General features: G+C 39.5%; 2 protein-coding genes across 2 annotated transcripts; one reads left to right on the forward strand and one right to left on the reverse strand.

Moving 5' to 3' along the window:
* Positions 1–2808: 2808 nt before the first annotated feature.
* Positions 2809–13726, forward strand: LOC126408446 (neuroepithelial cell-transforming gene 1 protein-like). Its single transcript, XM_050074000.1, has 12 exons — positions 2809–3130; positions 5505–5571; positions 5819–5878; positions 6569–6670; positions 8579–8746; positions 9116–9178; positions 9269–9365; positions 9453–9529; positions 9622–9879; positions 9998–10168; positions 10273–10459; positions 12418–13726. Exons 1-12 carry the CDS (start codon positions 2985–2987, stop codon positions 12747–12749), a joined length of 1728 nt encoding a protein of 575 aa, XP_049929957.1. The 5' UTR covers positions 2809–2984; the 3' UTR covers positions 12750–13726.
* Positions 13727–15737: 2011 nt separating this feature from the next.
* asb13b (ankyrin repeat and SOCS box containing 13b) lies at positions 15738–22640 on the reverse strand. The gene is made up of 6 exons (XM_050074001.1): positions 22449–22640; positions 20949–21148; positions 20708–20858; positions 19843–19977; positions 17821–18012; positions 15738–17726 (listed from the first exon to the last, which is right to left on the reverse strand). The coding sequence occupies exons 1-6, from the start codon at positions 22489–22491 to the stop codon at positions 17473–17475; spliced, it is 975 nt and encodes a 324-aa protein (XP_049929958.1). The 5' UTR covers positions 22492–22640; the 3' UTR covers positions 15738–17472.
* Positions 22641–22883: the final 243 nt, after the last annotated feature.

The following is a 22883-nucleotide window of genomic DNA, read 5'->3' on the forward strand; positions in this document are numbered from 1 at the left end:
AATCAGATGTATTCAGTATATTGTGTGCCTTGGACATTTTGTCTGGGAGAGCTGGGTCAAATGTTTGGTTCTAGTGGCCACTGCATTGTTGTGTTTGTGTTTAAAAACTGTAATAAAAATATTGCAAAATAAGAGAAGGAACTTTCATTTTAAACTTTTTGCCAGCATGAACAAAATTAATAAATAAATAAATAAATAAGAATGATTGATTCCAGGACATCTGCTGAGGAAGAGCGTCAGATACAACTGAAAGCTACTAAATGACCTTCAGGTGAGATTTTGTCAAATACATCCATGTGTTTGTGGGATTGTTTTTATCTCATTCAGCTATAAACACACACTGTGAGATGGTTTCTATGTCTTCTCGCCCATAAATACCCATTACAAAATGCCTTGACTTTATGAAGACACTACAGCAGTGATGTCAGGCACCATATGTCATGTGACTGACATTTATGTTGATTAAAGTGGAGCGGAGGGTCACACTGAGGTGATGATGGGCTCCTGAAGGACAGAGCTGTAGGGTCAGAGGAGCTCACCGTGTCCTGTTTGACTGATGGTCAGGTTGTCCTATGGGAGCTGATCAGACAGGCTTCTGTAAGAGCATCTGTAAGATCTGATCCTGATCCTTATGTGAGGGTAACAAAAAGGTTTATTGCCATCACCAGTCTTACATAAGATTATATTTTCCTTTGATTAAAACCATTTATCCAGTATCACCAAAAGCAATATGCATGAGATGAAAAGGAGCTACAGGGAGGCATCCTGATGAAATATTTATATGACGACATAATTTTCATAATATTTGCATCCTTGCCTCTGAACACAAACACATCTATGTATTCAAATAAAATTCAAAGTATTTTCTTTTCCTTGTAATGTCTTACAAGCTTACAACCTTCTCCAGCCCTCCAGTTCAGCTCACACACTGACTGTCATGGCAAAATTAATCCACAAGGGATAAAAATAAGATGTGGGCCCAGTTTGACCTCCTAAATTAGCTTTAGATCTTGAGCTGGTTTGCTCAGGATTTCTGGAACTTTGGTGCTATCTAATGAATCAGCCTGTGTTTCCACCAGTGTTGATCAGAACCTTTGTAATCAAGGATGAGTCATCAACGGAGGGCGTTGCACGATTCACATCAGAAGCAAACAGTAGTAGCAAGATGGCAAATCACAATGATTACCTCACCTGTAAGCTTCACACCCGTTTTTTTCTAAAGTTCTGGCACCTAATGTCTCTATTGTTGCCTTCAACATCCTCTATTGTTAACCCATAGAATATGACACGCCCTCTGATGTCATCACAGTTAACAGAAAATCTGCTATTTTGTGGTTACGGCTGGAAACTAACTTTTTGAGTTCTGAACCAATTTATTTTTTGTGGACATGCTCTGAATGGTTCAGAATTAGGAACAGAACCCCATTTTGGTGGAACAGGGGTATAAGTGTATGTGCCCTGTCTCCTTTATGGGCCCCTGTACAACACAGACAACACATGGCAGCTGAATTATCAGAATCACAGTCTGAATCAGAATCTAATTTATTGACTGAGTGTGTTTGCACATGCAAGGATTGAGTAGCTCTAAATATACAAAGCAGAGAACAAACATGATGCACAATATGAGATATACAGTGAAACAAACACAGTAAAGTTAAATATATGGCTGCAATGAGGAAAGTTGAAAATAGACAACTTTTTGACAACAAGCATTTAAGCAGCTAAACACAGGTCAAATTATAAAAGTATTTTGTTAATACAGAGTCATGGTCCAGTTGTGCTGCAGGCCTCCAAGCAGTGCAGAGACTAAGACTGGAATAAGTATTGTATTTATTTGGTTTTCACCTTATTGTTATTTTAGTATATTTGCACTCTTTGTATTTGCACTCTTCCCACTTTGTAACTTCTGCACAGCAATTTCCTTCAGGATAGATAGAGTTTTATCTTTTAATATCATATTGCAATTAACAGATGCACAGCGCTATGTGCATTTACTGATGGATAGAGTATATGTGCAGTGTATAATCACTTCACCTTGTGCTCCAGAAACCCTCCAGTGCTCCACCTCAAGCATTTACAAGTAATAATAAATGATTGTCAACTACTTTAGTACCATCTTCATTTTTGAAACTACAACTAAATATGACAAGATTATTTTTTAAAATTATCTATCTATCTATCTATCTATCTATCTATCTATCTATCTATTTTTTTTTAAGAATTGATTAACAATTTGATCTTTAAAATGACACACAGTAGTGGACAATGACCATCACCAGTTCAAGGTGATGTCTTTTGATTGTTTTGTTCAAAACCTAAAGATATATTCAATTTTGCAAAACAGAAGAGCAGCATTACATTTGAGGAGCTGAAATCAAAGGAATTCTAATTATTTTGCTTCATAAATGACTTTATTAATTATAGATTAACAAAAATGTTGACATCTTAATTTCTATAGATCAGTAAGTTAATTATTTCTACTGCTACTCTCTTGATGTAACATACTGTTTTTGGAAAAGAGTTTCTATGTTTGTGTTTATTCATTCCAAGTGGGATAACTTAATATATTTTACACACTGAACTGATAGTGTAGGTTTTATACTGTCCACCATTGTTTAATTCCCTTAATAAGAGTCATTGTATTTGTAAATTATAATATTTTTCATGGTCGGTTTAGTTTCAATCATCCCCCGCTGGTTAGAAACACTGCTGTGCTACATTCAAGGTCGCTTTATATAAGTCTGCCGGGCCCCTCCCACCTCCTGGTATCCTAGCAGCGGAGCTCTGAGCCCTCTCCTGATTGGTCCATTTCCAAAGATCCGCCGCATTCAAACTTCCGCCGTGGTGTGTGTTCTGTTGTCATCGGTCTTGTGCTTTCTTTGTACACATCGGGCCAGTTTTCATACGTCTTTACTTTAAATTTAGTCCGCTTAGCTATCAATACGCCTCCGTAAAAGTGATTTTTAAACGAAGCCTCCTGCAAAATGGAAGAAAATGAAGAAGTGTGTTTAAGGACGGAGGGAAACAAAAAGCCGAAACTTCGCAGGATGTCATCGAGGACGTCCAACACCAGTATCATCAGCGCCGCGGAACCTTCTCCACAAACACTGCGGAGAAACAACTCCAAGAAGTGAGTAGAACACGGCAAATACATTCAATATACATGCATTTATTTATATAGAAGATATATTTGTAGTGTAATATGACTTTAGCACATTGGAGCTAACGTTATGTGTTAAGCTAGCTGTGACGGGCAGGGCTGTTATTGTAACTGGCACATGATGCCTTCAAGTGCACCTCGGAAGCCATTGTTGGATGTTGTCATCACGATTTGCCATGCTCTCAGCTGCGTGTGGTGTAACTAAAAGTAAGTTATAGTCTATTAACACGATACACGTATGTTTTTAGTTGTATGGTTCGTTTAAGAAGGAAGCAGAGACTTTTATATTTATGTCTATGATTTTATAATAATACACTGTTGTTAATTGTTTCTGAATTGTCACTGTCTTGAATTGTAATTGTGGTTTGGCACCACATTAAAATATCATGTCAGTAAAGCTTATTAAATTAAATTTGGAGAAAAGACTATCTACATCATGTGGCTTAACCTATTATAAAAACTACAAGTAAAACTAAGAATGAAGATATGATCACTTATGACTGCAATTACTACATTTTTTTTTATCATTAATTGATGGATGAATAAAGTTAGATTTTGAGTAATCGTTAAGTCAACAAATAAAAAAGAAAAATCCAAAAAATATAACTTCAAATTGCTTGTATTGTTTGAACAACAGTCTAAATCTGAAATATATTCTGTTTATAATGATGTGAAATAAAAACAGCAGCAAAGTTCCACATTTTATGAACTAAAACCAGCAAATGTTTGTCATATTTGTTTGATTGCTTGAGGGTTTTTTTTCTAATAAAATAACTTTTGTGTTGTTTGTCGAACGCACTGACTTATCTTTTTAACAACACAAGAATCAGATTGAAAGTAAGATGCCCCAATAAACTATAAGCATACTTTTAATATCTGCAGATCTCATCTCTACCAGTATGGTATTGTTTAACCTTTTGAAACCTGAGCAAATTGGCTTGGTTTCTTTTGAAAACATGAGAAGAAGGTAATGAGCAACAAAAGAAGAAATTACCCCAAAAATTAGCAAGAAAATAGTAAAAAGAGAGATTTAAAAAATGAAAATTTGTGAAAAAATGAAGAAAGAAAAGAAAGTTAAAAACAAAGTGCTTGAAAAATATTTTTATTATTTTATATATATGCATTATTAATTGTGGAACATAATTTTAAATGTATGATAATAATTGTTATTATTGTGCTGTATAGTTCTTTCCTAGCTTTTTTTTTCTTTTTTCCCTAGCTTTGTTAAAATAATTACATTTTATGCGATTAGTGAAACATTTCTTACCAAGTTGCTCATTGCCTTTTTTCCCACTGTTTTTGAAAGAAATGGCACCAATTTGCTCAAAGTATCAAAGGTATAAGTCCTGTGAAAGGCGTCTGAAAGCAGCCCATGAAAAGTGATGTCACTCCAAGTTTCAAAGGGTTAAACTGCTGTTACTGAGCAACTGTAGCATCGGCACTTTTTGCAGTTTATCTCTGCCTGTATTTAACTTAAAAAGTATCAGAGGCTCTTGAATGTCAACACAACATGTTCCTTGAACTCACTCAGTTCCTGTAGAAGGTCATGTCTGCATTGTTAAACCTGTGCTGCACCTGTGTTTGTTCTTGCAGGCTGCAAATAGAGTTAAGATAATACACAGTATTTACGTTGGCTCGCTGCATTCCCAGAACGCAGTGATTACAAAGTGCCAAAATTAATACAGAAATATTTTAACCTACATGATTGTTAGCTTCTAATTATTACATCTCAATAGCCTGGCTTGCAGATAATTGCAACTTTATTAGTTATTTTTTATCACCTTCTTTAATCTTTCACTCTCCACTCATAATTCATTTCCAACACGATTTGAAGGCACGATTACAAGGAGTAAGTTGTGCAGCAGTGTGTTCAGCTGACCTTGGCCTTGACAGCCCCCTCAGGGTGTTGTTCGCTAAGAAGAAGACATTGTAGCTCTCTGTAGCGGCCTTGTTTTGCCACCATATCTAACTTTTTCCTGCAGCAGCAGAGAGCAGTCCAGCTCCTTTTATGGTTTTAAATATTAACGTCCTTCAATCGTCATCCACGGGGTTTGACATTTTTGAAACATAACAGGGACTGGAGCAGAAATGCGCTCAAAAGACATCCATCATATTAACAGGGCTAAGTGCATTTCCTATGAAAACAATGAATCTCTGCAGTCATGTCTCTGTTCCTTGACTTGATGTTTGCGGTATGTTTGAGCCTCTGTGTCTGCATGTATGATCAGATTCATCTACACAATAGAAGACAAAGAAACATCGTCAGCAGAGTGAAAGACAATGACTCGATATAAACTTGTCGTCATTGTGCTTGACCGTTGCTTATCTGTCCCATTTCCTGTAGACCGCCACTGCAGAGAGGCAGCTCCTTCACCTTTCTCACTCCTGGGACTCCGTGGGACTTCAGTCTAGTGAGTTACTGTTCAAGACATAACACCACCATGTTAGATTGCAGTGGTCACATCCTTGTACCTATGATCTGTTAAAATAAATCCACACGTGACTGTTTATTCAGACCTTCTACATGTATTGCTAATATGTGAAAGTGCTTTGAGCTGTGACCCTTGCATTTATATTACAGATGTTGCTGCCAATATCTTGTTTGAATTTTCATCTGACTTGTAAAAGTAACCACTTTGTGTTCTTATGTTGCCGCAGAAGAGAAAGCGCAAAGAGAAGGAGGATGACACGGTCAGTCTGTCCAGCTTCGACCTCAAGGTGAGAGTCAGGGCAGTTGGGCGCAAGTCTAGCGTAGCACCCTTGACTGTGTCCTCACAACAAACTATAATCCCTCTGCATGACTCAGGGACTCACCTCAGACAGCCATGAGTGCTCTCATGTGTTATGAGCTCAGGATAATCCCGCTGTCTGTTAGACTGGCACAAGTGTCTGTCTGAGGAAATGATAATGGTGACAGAACATCTGAGCCACGTTTTCCCTCAGCATGATCATAGTCTCTTTGCTCTGCGAAAGAGGTTTAATACACTTTCTATACAACATTTACAACTTACATTTTCATTTTGATACCATAACATTAAACTTTTATAATAGAAGCCAGCTGTAATATTTCAAAGCAGAGTTTTTTCTGGTGCATTTAGAGTGGTTTCTCAGCAGTACAAGTGACATCAAACAAAAGCATTGCTTCGTAATATGTCAAATATTATATTGTAAGTGATAAAGCGAAAAAGCAGATCTGCCAGAAACAGAAAATATCCAATTTCTGCAGCTACAGAACAGCACTTTTATCAGGCCTTGAACAAAAAAAAAAACAGTTTTATTCACAGTATGTAACTGAGAGCATTGTTTAAAACAATACTGTTTTATTCAAGGTATTGTAAAACACTTACAGTCTACCCGCCTCAGTATAACTAAGTGGAACTGACGGCATTTTATTTCCTTGATTCCCAGGAACCCAGTAACAAGCGTGTCCGGCCGCTGGCCAAAGTTTCATCCCTCGTCAACTTGATTTCTCCTTCAAAGAATGTGCGCCGCTTTGGCCAGACCATCCAGGTAAATGCCACACCAGGGTTTGTTTCCATGTGTCCTGGGAAACCTTAAACAGCTGACTAATTTTCCAGTCATGGAAAACACATGGGAAATGAGACACAAAGGAAAATTATTTCAACGTTCTCTTATTTTCCTTTAGCTGAGAATGAACTACTAGGCTGTCAGAGCTCCCAAAAACGGATAACATTACCATCTGAAAGAGTGAAATTATATTCAGGATCATGTAAATGTTTTAATGGTTTAAATGGTAGTTTATGGACGAGAGTATTTTGAGTAGGCTGCTCAGTTATGTTGTGGAATCAACACATAGCTCCAAGTAATGCCACATGATCAGGATTCAGTGTTAATGGTTTTTACACTTGTCTGTTCGAGCGAGTGGGTCAGAATTCTACATGCCAAAAATCAATTTTTGCTTGCCTCTGTGCACATTGTTTTAGTTATTAGTGGTTACCTAATAACAACAAAGATGTAAGATTAAACGGCTGCTAATATGGCACTTCACCACCATGCTTCACAAACTTGACGTGCCTTTGTAAAACGACCCTGTTTTGTCCACCTTGCTCTCAGATTTGCAGCAAACTGTGTAATACATAGTCACTTGCGCTTTTGCCCATGCACTTAAACGTATTTATCTGCCCATGAGAAGGAAGTGAGATTGCTCACACCTGAGCTACAACCATTATCAGCTCTGGAAAAAACAATGTGTCTCATTCATGAAACGTGAGCAGAGCAAATTTGTGTTAAAACTGTTAGCAGAAGGAAATTTACATGTATGTCAGCATTCATCAATAGTAGGCCATTGATTTACCTGTCCCTGTCACACCACTACTAACAGAAGAAAATAAAGGACAGGATGCAACTATCCATAGTAATTATCACCTCCATATATGGTGGTCACTGGCTATTCATGGGTGGGGATGTATGCTAATTGCTGACTAGCAGGAGCTGTCAAGTTACAATTGATTGACATACACACATGCCTACGATCAAATCTGAGTTTTCCACAGCATTCGTGAATCCGGTGTAGGTTTTTAGTACCGAGATTTTTTATGTACAAATCTACTCACAGGTTTACTAACATTTCATGAATGAGACACAATGTGTTTAATTCTTTTTTACCACTTGTCTGATCAGTTAAGCTGTAAAAATTCACCTGCTCCTTCAGGCAAGTTTCGTCACGCTAGATTTATTAGCCCAAAGTGGCATTTTACTCGCCCCAGGCAATCCGGCAATCCTTATTGTTGAGCCCTGATGGTAGCAGCACGTGCAGGTTGGATGACATTACAACTTTAGCAGCTGAAACTTTCAATAATGTCAGTAACATAATCCTTCAAATGGAAATTCTAACTGTCACTGCAGGGTGGTACCTGTGGTAGTTACCAGGTTCATAGATTAATGTTGCTTTCTTCCTAACTTGTTTTTAATGGTTAAATAATATTAAATTGGTTGTGTTTGGTTCAGTTAGTAAAATTGATATGCTTGTTATGCCTGCAAAGGTTTGATATTTGTGATTCAGCCTTTACTGGGAGCAATTCAAACGTGTGTCAAATGTTCAGATGTTTGAAATGTGTATTGGGATGTTGGGAATTGTCGATAGAGTTGGATAATAAAAGAATGGAAAGCCAGGGTCTAGGATCAGTTTGCCATAATATCTAAGCCTGTAAGACATGATTTCATAAATACGTTATAGCCACACACCGCACATCTTTTGAATCAGACTTCACAGAGAGGAACATATTAGTCTGTGTCAGGATCCCTGTCTGTCATAAAAGTTACATCATCACTGAAAATGTCTGTGAAAATGTCTATGAAAATCATCTCTAGAAAAGAGAGGGAACCCTGCGTAGTATATCGACACTGAGATCAGCAGAACTTGTGTTTGACTCTAAAACAATTTTTTTTTTCTCCTAGTCAATGTCATTACGTTGTGACAGCAAGTCACCAGGGATGTCCCGCAGAGCCAGCAGCAAGGCAGTATGTCCCACACCCACTAAACGCAGAAACAGCACGCTGTGGTCGGAGACGCTGGACGTCCATCAGAAGAGCGCGTTCTCCACCAAAGAGATCAAGAGACAAGAGGTGCTGCAGTTGTCTTTGTAAAGTTTATAGTAAAGCTGCAACAATTGGTCGAATAATCAATTAGTAGAACAGAAAATTTACTAGCAACTACTTTAATCAATGAATAATCATTTTAGTAATTTATTAAGTAAAAGAAGAGCAAGATTTTCTGGTTTCCTGCTTCTTTATTGTGAAAATGTGATGCTTTTCTTTGTCATACATGATGATACACTGTATAGCTTTGGATATATACCATTTGAAGATGTCACCCTAGGGCATGTTTCAATATTTTCTGACATTTTATTGACAAAACCATTAGGCAAATCATCTTAAAAGTAGAGCAAGCAGAAAAATTAACCTCTGCCGTTTTTCCTTTTGTTTCTTTTTCAGGCAATTTATGAGCTTTTCAGGGGAGAGCAGGATCTCATAGAAGATCTACAACTTGCACGAAAGGTTAGAACATTTTTATTTAAATTACACAAAGAATCCAAAACAATTATGCTCCTTTTTGTGCTCACACACTGCTGCTTTTCTCACATTCAGGCATACCATGATCCGATGCTAAAACTCTCCATCATGACAGAGGAGGAACTAGCTCACATATTTGGGGACCTTGACGCGTACATCCCTTTACATGAGGGTGAGTCACCACTGTCATGCTTGGACTTAAACTGCTTTAATCGATGCCTGAAGTGTGTTTGATCATGTGTGCTTTTTTTATTTGCAGACTTAATGATAAAACTGACGGAGGAAACTGGCCCTGATGGAACAGTGGCTCAGATTGGACAGATCGTTATAGACTGGGTATGTGCTGATTTTTACCTCACACGCATTATCTTCAAATATGATCTCTTTCAGCATGTAAAATGATTATAACTGTTACTGTATCTTCTCAGCTGCCCGGTCTGAACGCTTACAAAGCCTACTGCAGCAACCAGCTCGCAGCCAAAGCCCTGCTGGACCAGAAAAAGCAGGACAAGCGCGTACAGGACTTCCTGCAGCGCTGCCTGGAGTCGCCCTTCAGCAGGAAGCTTGACCTCTGGAGCTTCCTGGACATCCCACGTTCACGCCTGGTGAAATACCCGCTGCTGCTGCGAGAGATCCTCAGACACACTCCTCCTGATCACCCTGATGTAGCCAGTCTGGAGAGAGCTGTAAGATATCCACACTGTGTTGTTGCTTACATCTAGCTGTTGAATCTAATAATAAAACAGCTGTTATTTCACTCTTGGGCATTTTGCCAAACTCACAGATCTTTCTTTAATTATCCAGATCACTATAATCCAGGAGATTCTGTCTGATATCAACGTGAGAAAAGGGGAGTCTGAGTGCCAGTATTATATAGACAAGCTGGAGTATCTGGATGAAAAGCAGCGCGACCCTCTCATAGATAACTGTAAAACCCTACTTTGTCACGGCGAGTTGCGGAACAAGAGCGGCTCGGTGAGAATCAGGATCACTCTCCTTATTATGAACATCCACATACATGTTGTTTGTCTTGTAATAAAACAGGTTTCATTCTCTATAAATGTGTTTCTTCTTCACAGAGGCTGCATGTGTTCCTCTTCTCTGAGCTCCTGGTTCTGACACGGCCGGTGACCCGGAACGACAGGAGCTGCTTCCAGGTGTATCGACAGCCCATCCCAGTGCGGGACTTGGCTTTAGAGGACCTGCAGGATGGGGAGATCCGCATGGGGGGGTCCTTCAGAGGGGCTTTCACCAATGGAGAGAAAGGTGGGTTGGGTTGCTCTCCACCTGGTGGCGGAGTGTGGCTAAGGCGTGATGTGTCGCAACATTTGCAGAATGACTGTTATTCAGAGAAAGCCATTTGAATCAAAATCAGAACAGCAATTGTTGCCAAAAAGATTTTCACTTAAAAGGAATTTGCCTCAGTTTGGTACATATAATAAACATACAATAACGTATAGAGTAGAACATTTACAATGAAATATGCAAAGATACTATATACTTTATTTGCAAAATGATCATTTGTATTTTAGTTACTCAGCACGTTACATTCAAACTTTTTTTTTTTCCTGCACGCCTCCACAGTGAACAGAGAATCCAAATGAGGCAAATATTCCCGATGAAGAAAATGGGATAAGTGTTTGACAACAAGCAAAACTATATGAAAACATCAGTTTACAAACTCACAGCACAACTCATACAGTACCGTTTAAGTTTCATTTATCCAGTCGTATGCTCAGTACCTCCCAAACACATGCATTCTGCTAAAACATTACAGTTTAAGACACATTAGTACAAACAAGCTGTGTCTCAGTTCAGGGGCTGCAGCCCTCGAAGGCTGCATTTGAAGACCAATTGCTGAAGACCAAGGCTGTCCCGTTTCAAAGGCTCCTTCAAGTGCGGCCGAGAAATGCAGCCTTCTTTCCCAGAATTTGGAGGATGCAACAGATGAATCCTTTGTGGCCCAGATCATCCCAAAATGCATTGCACGCTGGTGATGATTATATATTAAGTTAACTAAGGGTTGTTAATTAGCAAACAGATAACTGTTGTTAACATTATAATTAGCAAAAAGCACACAGCTTAAACAATCTTAATTTAACTGAAAACGGTCCATCAGCCTGAAATATATCAAACAGCGGTGTCTCTGCTAGGTAACAGGAACACCAACAGGTCGGTGCAAGAACAACCGGTGATGCAACCAGAAAATCCTCCTCCAAACTGTCCCATTTTGGAGACCGTTTGGTTTGGCTGATGCGGCCTTTAAAGGACCTCAAAGGATCTGATGCACTGCCAAGTGGCATGCCTGGGCACGCAGTCTGCTCAGGTGGAGCTCATATGCATGCTCAGGGTGCACCAATCATAGGTGGAATGCATGTGTTTGGGAAGTACTGAGCATATGACTGGATAAATAAGACTTTGATTTTACTGCAGGAGTTGTGTGAGAGTTTTTACAAAGATATTATAATATAGTTTTGCTGTTGAACGCAGTCCTCGTCTACTTCAATTCATGACGAATGTTTACTTTTTGGATTCTCCGTTCACCGTGGCGGCATGTGAGAAAAAGGTTTTCTTTGTGAATTAAATGTTACACACAGTGAGTAACTGATATTAGGGATGCACAATAATATCGGCACATCATTGTTATTGGCTGAAATCAGCTTTAAAATGAACTATTAGAATCGGTCAATATACTTTTTCTTATTTAACGCAATGAATGAATATTACATACATTAAAAAGCATTCTATTTCATGTCTCCTGCTGGTGGGCCATCATGATAAGAGCATGCATGTCTGATATGATGTTAATTCCACTACATAAGAGACTTAATGATCACTCAAATTAGGTGGGAAAAAGAGTAGATAAATCAAAATTGGGATCGGTCAAATGAGTTGTTATATATCAGCATTTCAGATATCGGCAAAAAATCCAATGTTGTGCATCCCTAACTGATATATAAATGTTCATTTTGCAAGTGATGTATTCTTTTTATATAATATGAAAATATCAACTAAAGTAGCTTAAAATTAAATTTGCTGTTCTGAATTGTGGTCCTTAACATTGTGCTGGAATTAAAATACATACTATATAGAAAGAATATGTGCAGGAGTTTATAATTCAGATGGTATGAGAAAAAAACTGTTCCATTATGCTTGATTTTGTATCCCAGGCTTTGCTGCCTTTAAAGATCCTGTTAACCGTATTTCTTTCTGTGTCCCTGCAGCTAAGAATGTTTTCCGTGTGAGTTCCCTGGATCCGTCCCACGGCCAGTCCCACACCCTGCATGTCAACGATGTCTACCACAAGCAGCAGTGGCTCAACTGTCTACGCACCGCGATGGCCCAACAACAGGGGGCTCCACCCAGAGTTCAGCAGGGAGAAGCTGTCAGAGCCAAGCGTCGCTCCTCCACTATCTCAGCCACCAACTCTGACGAGGAGACAGACGAGAACTGTCCGCCTGTCTCTGGCCCAAAACTCAGGCCCCAGACACTGTCCAAAACCAGACTGGACCAGAAGTTTCAAGGCTCACTAAAGAGGAAGGAGACTGGAGTGTAGACATTTAACCCAGCGCAAGGGTTCCTCTCAGACAGACACGTGCGCAACATGAGTCCTGTTTCCTCACGTGTCTGTCAGTGAATTTTCATGCAAGTGCTGTTTCTGTGCTTTTGCTTCGTCCGTGTAGCTGCACTGAAAAAGTCTTTCCTCATTTCCGTCCACATGAATTGTCAAATTTTAGTCTTTTAAAAAGTGTAATTAGTTTACAAAAAAGTGATGTGTCTGAAATGTATGTTTACACCTAAATGTGTGTGAAGTTAGGGTTTTATTTGTCTACCTACATTTAAACAAAGTTTATACCACTTGTAGCAGAAAAGTAGTTTCATCGTCATTCCAGTGTCGACACTTTCAAACTTTGTGTGTCTTTGCTGCAGTCAAATGCATCTGTGTTATAGGAAGCATGTGTGCAGTTTTAAGTGTTATCTGTGGCTAGATAAGGGATCAAGAAACCAAGAAGCTGTGATGGCCTCAGCTGTCTGTGCAGGAAGCCGTTGGATGAGCCGAGTATAAAAATGTTAAAGATTAGACACGAGATAATGAGCCGAACATGAGAACACTGACCACGATAAGATAAAAACATTTCTCAGAAGAAAAAAAAGATGTATTCAGTGAAACGCTGTTAAATGGAAAAAGATAAAACGTATAGTTTGTACTTTAAAAAACAGTCATGAGTATGAGTGACCGTGAGATTGTATGTTTCAACACACTAACATCCTCCTGGTTGTACTTTGACCCCTCAGCCACTTCCTTCTGCTGTTGACAAAGCTGTTAAGCAGTGTGTTGCAAGATTTGTCACACAAACAGAAGCAGACGAAAGCTGATGTCTGCTCACTTCCACTTTAGTGTGTTGAAATCCTTCATGTCCTTTATGTTTAATAATGTTTCAGTCCATAGTGATACAGTTGTAAAGACCATTTGATGTACTGTCTGGAAACATTAAAAACCCACTGGAAAAGACTATCGTTTTGACTTATTTTCAGGTCAGAAGAACGTTCGACTCCCATTTTTCAAAGCTGATGACTGTTTGGTGAGACTTGTTGACATAAGATCTGCCCAGTCGAGCTTGATTTTGACCTGAAAGGCTCAGAATACTGAAGACAAGTCTATGAAATGATTTGCATTTAAGATAGATTTACATGTAAGTACACTTAAGCTAAATACCCAGTGTTATGCATGTGTTTGTACTCGCTGTAAAGCCGATTATTATCAATGTTTGGTGATGCAACAGCGCTCCAACTATGACGTGATTTTATCAGACTTGTTTACGCAGAGAAAACAGCATTATAAAGTGTATAATCCACACAGACAACAAACTGCAGAGTTTCATTAGGAAATAAAAGCAGTTAAGGAACGGAAACTGAAAGTGCAAAGAGGAACTACCTTTTGAATCAATTCCTTTCTGGAATGTCACAGACTCTAATCATCCTCCTGTGTACAGCTCATAGAGGAAAAGAGTTGGATAGTTTGACTCATTTGGGTTATGAGACAAATTGGGTGTGACAAGATCAGGGTCCTACAGTTAAACCAAAGTGTCCGCAACAACCTGTGGCTTTTACAGTTTCTTTTCACATGAGTTACCTGGCTGCATTCCTCTCCTCCCTGATGCCTGATGGTCCTGCCACAACCCCAGCTGCACAATAAACCACCTAACCATTTGAGTGTAGGGCCTCTCGCACAGTATTTATAGCTCATGGTGAGCAGCCAACTGCTTCTCAACAACCTTGCTGAAACCCTCTTCCTCAAAATGTATTTTTCTGCAGAAGTGAGACACGATATGCAGAATATTGCTGCCAATACAGTCTTTCTCATTGTCCCTGATTATTATTTTTGTTAAAGAGTAGCTCAGTGGTTCCCCAAGTAAAAAATAGCCTGCTGAAACACCTGCTTTCATTGGAGGTGATCAGTGGAAACAGCTGATATGGGTGCAACGGTTCAGGTAGGATCAAATGACAACAACTTCAGGATGTTTTAGGATTAACACCTTCAGATAATGTGGCTGAATTCCCTGTTCACTAATTACTCCCTCTACTGTAACCAAGGCTTGTTTGATCTGCTTACATCTATCTGATCTTATCTTAGCTCTGAACTTGCCCTACTTCCTGTTTTTTGAAAATACCATTTATGTCATGTTTTTCGGTCAGTTAGGACGATATCTTGAGAATTTTATTAAAATTATCATTCAGTATTGATTGGAGTTCATCATTTCAGCGCTATAAATGGGCTGTATAGGTCCAGTTTGTGCATGTGTGTTCGGACCTGTGTGTAATTGACAAACAGAGTGAAAAAAAAATGAAAAATTGAATTTCCCCTCGAGGATTAATAAAGTATATAAAATTTAAAAAAAAAATAATAATAATTCAAGCGTGAAGCTATTGTGTTAGTAGGAACTAGTGTTACAGGTTGTTGTAGTCAGGCCGGTTAAACAGGAAGTAGCACCGAGCTGTTAGCAGCAGGCTAGCAGCTGCGGTGTTAGCTAACATATAAACGATCAAAATACTGACTTAACGCCGATATTGTCAAAACACAAGTGTTATCACATACTTCCACTTAGTCTTTGTTGCAACTGCAGTTTTTCCCGAGTGGTTTTGATGTTGCAGTTGACGTTATTTCTGTATTTATTTCCACTTCCGTAGCCGTCTGCTAGCTGCTAGCTAACGTTTGGCTAGTACTATTAACAGCCATCAGTCCAAGTCTACCCAGTCACTTTGATTTATTAGTATTTATTTTGTTTAACTGTTGAGATATGTCAGTCTTTAATTCCGACAATTTTTACTTTCCAACATGAAGGTTTAAATGTCTTTGTTTTATTCTTGGCAGTAAAATAAAGGGCACGTGGAAACCAGCCTGGGCTGACATACTTGGCCAAACTGATTGAATCCAAATACAGTTTGTATTCCCAGAGAAGAAATACCACATCCATTTTATTACAGCAGGTTGACGTCTTTATTTTTTAATTAAAACTGTTTCTGAAACCCAAAGTAGGGTGTTGTGAAGGCACACATTAATACCCAACTCGTGTCCTCCATCATTTTTCACAGTTTAAACATAACTGGAATCAGATAGACAACAGTTTTTAATTGTAGACTAAATTCCCCCTCCCCCCTTTTTAATATTTATTTTTTATCCTTGAGATCAAGTAGTCTGTAAAAACATCTTTTCTGTTCATGTAATAAGCCATCAATATCAAAGAATGTACACCTGTCAGGCTCTGTGGCCGTGGTTCAAGTTCAAACATGTTTTTGGTGCATGTCAGACTGAATGAATGCTGTCATTGTGCTTGTGGGCACGCCTCACTGAAGTTGTGGCTGCAGGTTGCTCTCATCTAATCTTCTGCAGGTTCCCCTATAACCGACAATCCTGATATCTACACAGGGTATCTGTCTTGTGATGATCTTGCCAAGGACTATGTTTTTTGAGTATTGTTTATTAAAATGAATAAGCAGACTCTTGAAACTTGCTTGAAACAGTGAACGTGTGTCGTAAGTTCTGACAGTGTTACATTACTATAATGGGCAGTAATGCATTTTTTCCGCACAGATTAGTTTGGAAAGTCTGGACTGAACTAACTAATAACAATGTAGTTTTGACAGGTGCAGTCCTTGAGGCAATATACCTCTCAAAGCAACACTGTCATAAACAAACAAAAACAAGACCCAGTTTTGACTTTTGTTCCAACAGAGGACACAACACCGAACAATTCTTTTTAAAACTGTCCTGTAGTGGTCTATTTATTTATACAAATGTGAGAGGAGGTAGAACCATCTGTATTATTTACAAATTTACATGAAAAATAAATAATATATATACAAATACATACAGTGATATAATCTTCATAATCAAACTACTTCATGTTTCATCTGGGTTCAATTCAGTGTTACAGGATCTATAATGAAATGACGCTTACATTCACACTCAACTGGTCAGGATGAGTGAGCCAAGTTAATGTTTATATAGTTCACGCACCATTAAGCAATACTTTTTGACTCAAATGACGTCAAAATTGTTGTGTTGCCAAAGCTTCTTGGAATTCAAAGGCCCTACACACCCACATGGGTGTGGCTGCTCAGTATGAAGGTGGGCTGAGCTATGCTGGAAGTTATTCGAGGTCATCAGACTGGATGAAGCAATAATGAAGAGAATGAACCTTGTAACTCGCTGCTGTTACGTGCAAAAAGATAACAGAACAGTCTGTGTCGATCAACAGTCTGTACATGCCCACACAGTCCTGAGAGGACGTCTGATCATTAAAATGATTAGTATCACCTGTGAACACACAGTTGATGTTAATTATGGGTGTGCATGGCCTTTAATTGCTAGTTGTTAAAGTCTTGTGCCCTTTACACAGACTGTATAGTTGAATTTCATCTCTCTTAACAGTCAGGAACAGCCTTTTCTTTTAAAAGAAGCTAAAGAGAAACAGTCGAAGTGGCTGGTGAGTGTATTTTCCTCAGGAGTCGGTGGACCACACTAGAGGTAACTGCACGTAAATACTGGACTCATCATTCATTCAGTGGCCTTTAACATGACTCCAGTGGGATGCTCCTGTTGCTTCGTGTTTGCTGGATGTCAAAACAGTCTTGATAAACTGATGGTACATATAAATCAACGCTGTCTAATTTACTTGGGTAAACAATCTGATAATTAAAGTTATAAAATCTCTCTGCACCTTACTAGTGCGGCAGTGTTAAGACATTTCATCTGTGCTGCACTTCTGCCAACGTCATCATCCCGTCGTATGACTTTCTGTAGAGAGATCCACAGAGTCAGCAGGCGTAACTGGTCCAGATTTATCCTCCGAGGGGCTGCGGCTTAAGTTCCCTGTGGGTAATTCAATTTCTATAACCGGGGGCGGCATGTGAGAAAGAAAACTTTTAATACGATTGGGCAAGTCCAGCTTGGAAACAACTTCACGTGCTCTTGCGCCGAGGGCCCCTCTCACAGCCACTCTGCTGATCTGCTGTAGACTGAGAGGGGTATCTGAGGAGGAGAAAACAACAGAGATGACGTCTTTATCTGTGCTCTTAGATTATCTACATATTGGCAGTGACAGGATATAAATGAACAGACTCACTCTCATAGTACTCAAGGCAGAGATAAGAGGGAGATCCCTGACTGGTGTAGTGGATGGGTTTCTTGTTCAGGTTATCTCTGGCGTACACGTTCCCCCCAAACTCCACCAGTAGATCGATCAAGCTAACGTTCTTTGTTTTGGCAGCATGATGAAGGGCCGTCTCATGTAGCTTAGCAGCGTTCACATTTGCCCCTATGGGAGAGAAAGACAAGACAATTTAAGAGAGAAGTACTTCTCCTGTCCATAGCATGTGCATGTACACCAATTAATATGGTGATGGTGTCATTATTCTGTGGCCATTAAAGCAAAGTTGTCGCAAAAGTCTTGTATATTTCCACTTAAACTTTTAATCTAGGGCTGCCCATAACTAAGAATATTCCTAGTCGACCAATAGTCATCATTTAGGACCATTAGTCGACTAGTCGCCCGCATGTTTACGATACCAATTTGGGCGGGGCAACACAATGGTTTGAGTTGAAGATGTGAGAAAGAATAGTATCAGTAACATTGTTAACACTGTGCTACATTACAGAGAAATACAAAACCGTACTAATGAACCTTCATTAATATAGGCCTATATTTTATCTACAAGTGCACGTCACACACTGAGTGAGCCGCCTGTTAATGACACTGTCGGCAAAGCAGTAATGATTGTGCTAAGTGGCTAATGGGCATGTAGCTACTAACATGTTTCAGATGATACGTCATGTTTGTAGTCGACCAATGAAGATGAGTTTACATATCACCTTGGGTTCGTCCTTCACCTTCTCAAAATGATCCCACACTTTGGATTTCCTGCCCGACATGTTATTAACTAGCCTGTGGAATAACTGCAGTTACCAGCTCTGTAAATTAGAGGCCGTACACATGCCACATCTTTAACCACCTGAAAAGTGCGAGATCAGGTGCTGGGTGCTACTCTTGTGCCTTTTTTGTGCCAGCTTTCAAGAGCACGGTGGCAGGTAACAAGCATCATATAGCCTGTTTACCTGAAATCCTGAACGCAGAGCTGATCTTCTTCCAGGTGCTGTTTATAAGTGTGTAGGCCTATTGTACGTGGGACAGATGTAAAGCTCTGGCTAGCCCTGCACTAACATGATCAACTTTTCCGTGTTTATCAGACTGAATATTTACAGAAGAAGGGAAAGATATCTGTCAGCTGTGATTGGTTTGTAATGTGGCTCCTGTCTGACTGCTGAGTGTTGCTACTTCCTGTGTCTGTCGTTTCAAATTAAATTCCCACATGGTCCAGTCATATAGGTTTTGATTTATTTTGACAAGGAGCAGCTCCTAACAGAGTTTCACATTTGTTTTTTTCTTCTGTGACTAAGCAACCAATGGAATCTTGCTGACTGATGATTGTAATTAAAGTAATTTAAAAATGAATCCTTACAAAACAAACGTCATCAATACTGAGGGCGGGGGGCAGAAACTGTAGGTAATGTCTGATGACATCATGTCATGAGAAGACTGTGTGCTCTAACCAGTTAGGGCTGTTTTTTGTAGTTACTGCTGTCATAGCTTGCAGGTGTTGGGAAGGGTTCATTTGACATGTAAATATAAACACACATGTTGTCTGGTGTGCCTTAGTATAATACTGAAGGCCTTTACTCTGGTGACTCTCTTTACAGCTGTCTGAATGCAGCAGATATCTGTTTCATCTGCTATCTCTAACTGAAATGATATTGCGCGCTGGCGAACCTCAGATCTGCTGCTTTCATTTAGTGCAACCAGCATCTGACTGTTGTGAAATAAACACAGACCGCCCACCCTGCTATATCTTAAATGTCTTTTCTAAGATAACAAACCTTCAAAACATTTTATGACTGTTCTACAGTTTTTGAAAAAGTGGTTATTTGATCAATCAGTACATAAAATATTCTTCAACTGCAGTCCTAACGACTAAAAAAAGACATCTACACAAAAATTGTTGCTGCCTTGAAATAAATAATATGAAGGAAGCACATTTAAGACATTTAATTATACCCAGCTCTGGTGCGCAGAGGACAAACATGAACTCACCTGCAATGAGGAGAACTTTGGCGCAGTCGTAATGTTGCCTCGCACAGGCCACATGGAGCGGTGTCCCATAGTGGCAGTCATGCGCCTCCATGTAAGCTCCTTGATCAATCATGAGCTGAACACAATCTGAATTCCCTATTGTAAGAGAAGTCACATAAAATCATATCTGATGAGTTAATTTAGATACATTCATTTTCTGTGAGCTATACATGTGCTGTCATTTTTTGCAGGTTCATCCTTCACAGATTAGGGAAACTGTTTTTCAGCATGAATAGATTTTGGCTGGAGTTTCACTAAAGCTTTCTCCTTACTGGTCACTTCAGTTTTCAAATCAATACTGCAACCATCAGTGTGTTCCAGTACCTTCGCCAGTACACTCTTGTCCCATAGTCTTACTGGTGTTTGTGTGATTGGGTTTCTGCTTTATCGCTACATCTTGAAAGGCTTTAAATTAACAATCAAGAGCTGGAGAGCTCTGGTATTGCATTCTGCTTCCCCTGTACTGCTCTCCCTTCCTGTTTTGTCTGCCACGTCCCTGCCTCTGGGAGAAGTTTCCTATCACAGGAGATTTTTTCAAATGTTTTCCAACTGGTTACAACACGAATTAAATGAGCCATGAGCAAACTGTGGTCCCTGCACTATTTAGGAAGAATTCTGAGGAACTCTGTGTAGTTACGGTCTGCCTTGATGATTCATTGATTCACTTTTTCCAGAAAGTTAATTAGTAGTCCCACTTTTCATCTGCATTAACACAGTACAAAAACACTGTGTGAACTCAATGCGAGACTGATAAGCGAATACATGTAGATGGACATGGCTCAACATTTACACATTCCTGTGTGATGTTGTACATAACAAGACACACCTCCCATGCAGGCTTCATGAAGTGGAGAGAAGGTAAACAGTGGAGGATTAACTGTTGCTCCGTACTCCAGCAGCAGCTTGACACATTCAAGGCTACCAGCTGCACAGGCATCACACAGCGGAGTGCTGCCATCGATGTTCCGAGCATCCACCTGGAGGGCAAAGAGCCATAATGAAGTTAAAAAAATATGCCAGTCATGCACTGACGAAGGAAGTCACCATCCTCACTGACGCCATCTCACCTGCGCACCAGCGTCCAACAGCAGCCTGACACACTGGGTCTGTCCCTGTATACAGGCCTCATGCAGAGGGGTGATTGAGTCAACTGCCACGATGTTCACTGCTGCACCTCCCTCGATCAGCTGCTGCAGCTGGAGGGCCCTCCCCTGTGCAGCAGCCTCATGCACTGCTGACCGGTCCGTCCAGAATCCAAGACCGTGAGCTGCAAATATGAGAGGTCAAACAAGACTGAGCCTTCGTATTCATGATGCTTACATTGTCTGGGTTACAGCATGTTGACTTGTGATTAACACGGATCCCTCTTCAAATTCATGTTTATCTTTCTAGTCAAACCATTCAAACACAGCTGAAGTATTACTTATTTTTAGCCAGAGCTTTTCTTAGTATTCGTTCATTTGTTCGTGCATGAGAATTATAAGTGTGTCACTTCAAAAGCCCTGATTGGCAGCCAGTGTGAGGGATGATAACATTTAAAAGGAGAAAGCCATGAGTGGGCCGAGGGATCGCTTTATTGTACGGAGCAATTTGCAGCTACGCACTAGCGAAGATGACCTACCACTGACAGAAAAGTCAGTAGACAATATCACAAAATCTGTCTTATTTTTTATTATTTTTATTGCCTTATGTTGTGGTAAGAGTGATAACACACATTATAGAAGCTATTGTGCACAGATATAAATACAGGTGTGCCTTGAGATTTTGCCGTAGGCTCAAAAGGTTTGAAAACCACTGCTTTACATAATGTATTATAGTGCATACACTGTACTCATATCATACCTTCAGCTGTTTGTTCTGTATTTGTCTGTTGTTAGCATCAACTGTAATTACACCTGCACTATATATTTTGCATTGCTTACCATGTTCATACTGTCTATATCTGTATTCATACACACTATTAATAATGTTCATGCTGCTAATAATGTGTGTATCTAGTGTTCATGTCTCTTACATTTTATTTACACTATATTTGATTGTGAAAATTACTGCTTTTTGCACCTACAGTTAGATGCTTAACTGCATCACTCTCAGTCGTGTCCTGTATTTTATTATGCTATGACAACTTAGTTGTATCTTATCTAATATGATGATGCAAATCCTAATAATAGCATTAGTGTATTGGATTGAATTACACTGTAATGTATGTGTTATAGAGTCCATTCACATGCACATTCATACAGTCTATGTTGTGTAACATCTTTAAGTGTGTCACATTTGCTGTTACAGGGCAAAGCTAAGTGTACCGTTACACTGGTGCCTGCTGCCTAACCTCGATAACGAGCTTACAGCTTGCTGCCATGCTTTCACACTAACGTCGGCCACTTTAATATAGCATGCTAGCTAACGTTAACCTAGCTATACGTCTGGCTAGCACTATAAGTTAGTAACCATGAAATTAAAGCTAATGACAGCTAGTGATAGCAGCTACCTGCTTCACCCGGTCACTCGGTTAGCTAGCTGAGATTTCTTGGGCTACCGTTGGTCACCAACTGTAAGCTACTTACCGATTTCTCCATACAAGGACGGTCTGGTCCGAGTGATCTCCATTTCATGTTACCGTTTTTTTTCGTCTCCGTTAATCACGTAGCTTCAGCCACACATGTCATTCATTTTAAAGCAGAAGAATAAAGACTGAAAGAGCCGCATTACTGTCAACGCTGGGCAGCAGTGACGGCAGCGGAGGCTCAGTCCAAATAAACAATGGCATGGAATTCTGGGATATGTAGGCGACTGGCCTACAGAAGGCAGAATCTAGTCAAGGTTTCCTTCAAGTTAAATAATTAATTAATTTTTTTGTAAAAAGACACCAACTAATAATATTGGGAAAAAAACAAGACAAAAGTGTGAGGTTATTGATTATATTTTTACAATTAAAAAATAAATCCTTGTTTAGCTACTTGGGTTTAGCTAGCTTGCTTAACATTGTGGTTTTGCGCTAG

The sequence above is a fragment of the Epinephelus moara genome, chromosome 20 (genome assembly GCF_006386435.1).
Source record: "Epinephelus moara isolate mb chromosome 20, YSFRI_EMoa_1.0, whole genome shotgun sequence".
Taxonomy (NCBI): Eukaryota; Metazoa; Chordata; class Actinopteri; order Perciformes; family Serranidae; genus Epinephelus; species Epinephelus moara.

Excerpts from the sequence above, each read along its gene's own strand:
- asb13b (XM_050074001.1), bottom strand. The coding sequence starts at position 22,491 with ATGGAGATCACTCGGACCAGACCGTCCTTGTATGGAGAAATCG. Across the intron at positions 18,013-19,842 it reads CAAAGTTCTCCTCATTGCAG|GGGCAAATGTGAACGCTGCT; the intron begins GTGAGTTCATGT and ends TCTCTCCCATAG. Across the intron at positions 17,727-17,820 it reads CTGCCTTGAGTACTATGAGA|ATACCCCTCTCAGTCTACAG; the intron begins GTGAGTCTGTTC and ends TCTCCTCCTCAG.
- LOC126408446 (XM_050074000.1), top strand. The coding sequence starts at position 2,985 with ATGGAAGAAAATGAAGAAGTGTGTTTAAGGACGGAGGGAAACAAAAAG. Across the intron at positions 6,671-8,578 it reads GCTTTGGCCAGACCATCCAG|TCAATGTCATTACGTTGTGA; the intron begins GTAAATGCCACA and ends TTTTTCTCCTAG. Across the intron at positions 9,366-9,452 it reads GTACATCCCTTTACATGAGG|ACTTAATGATAAAACTGACG; the intron begins GTGAGTCACCAC and ends TTTTATTTGCAG.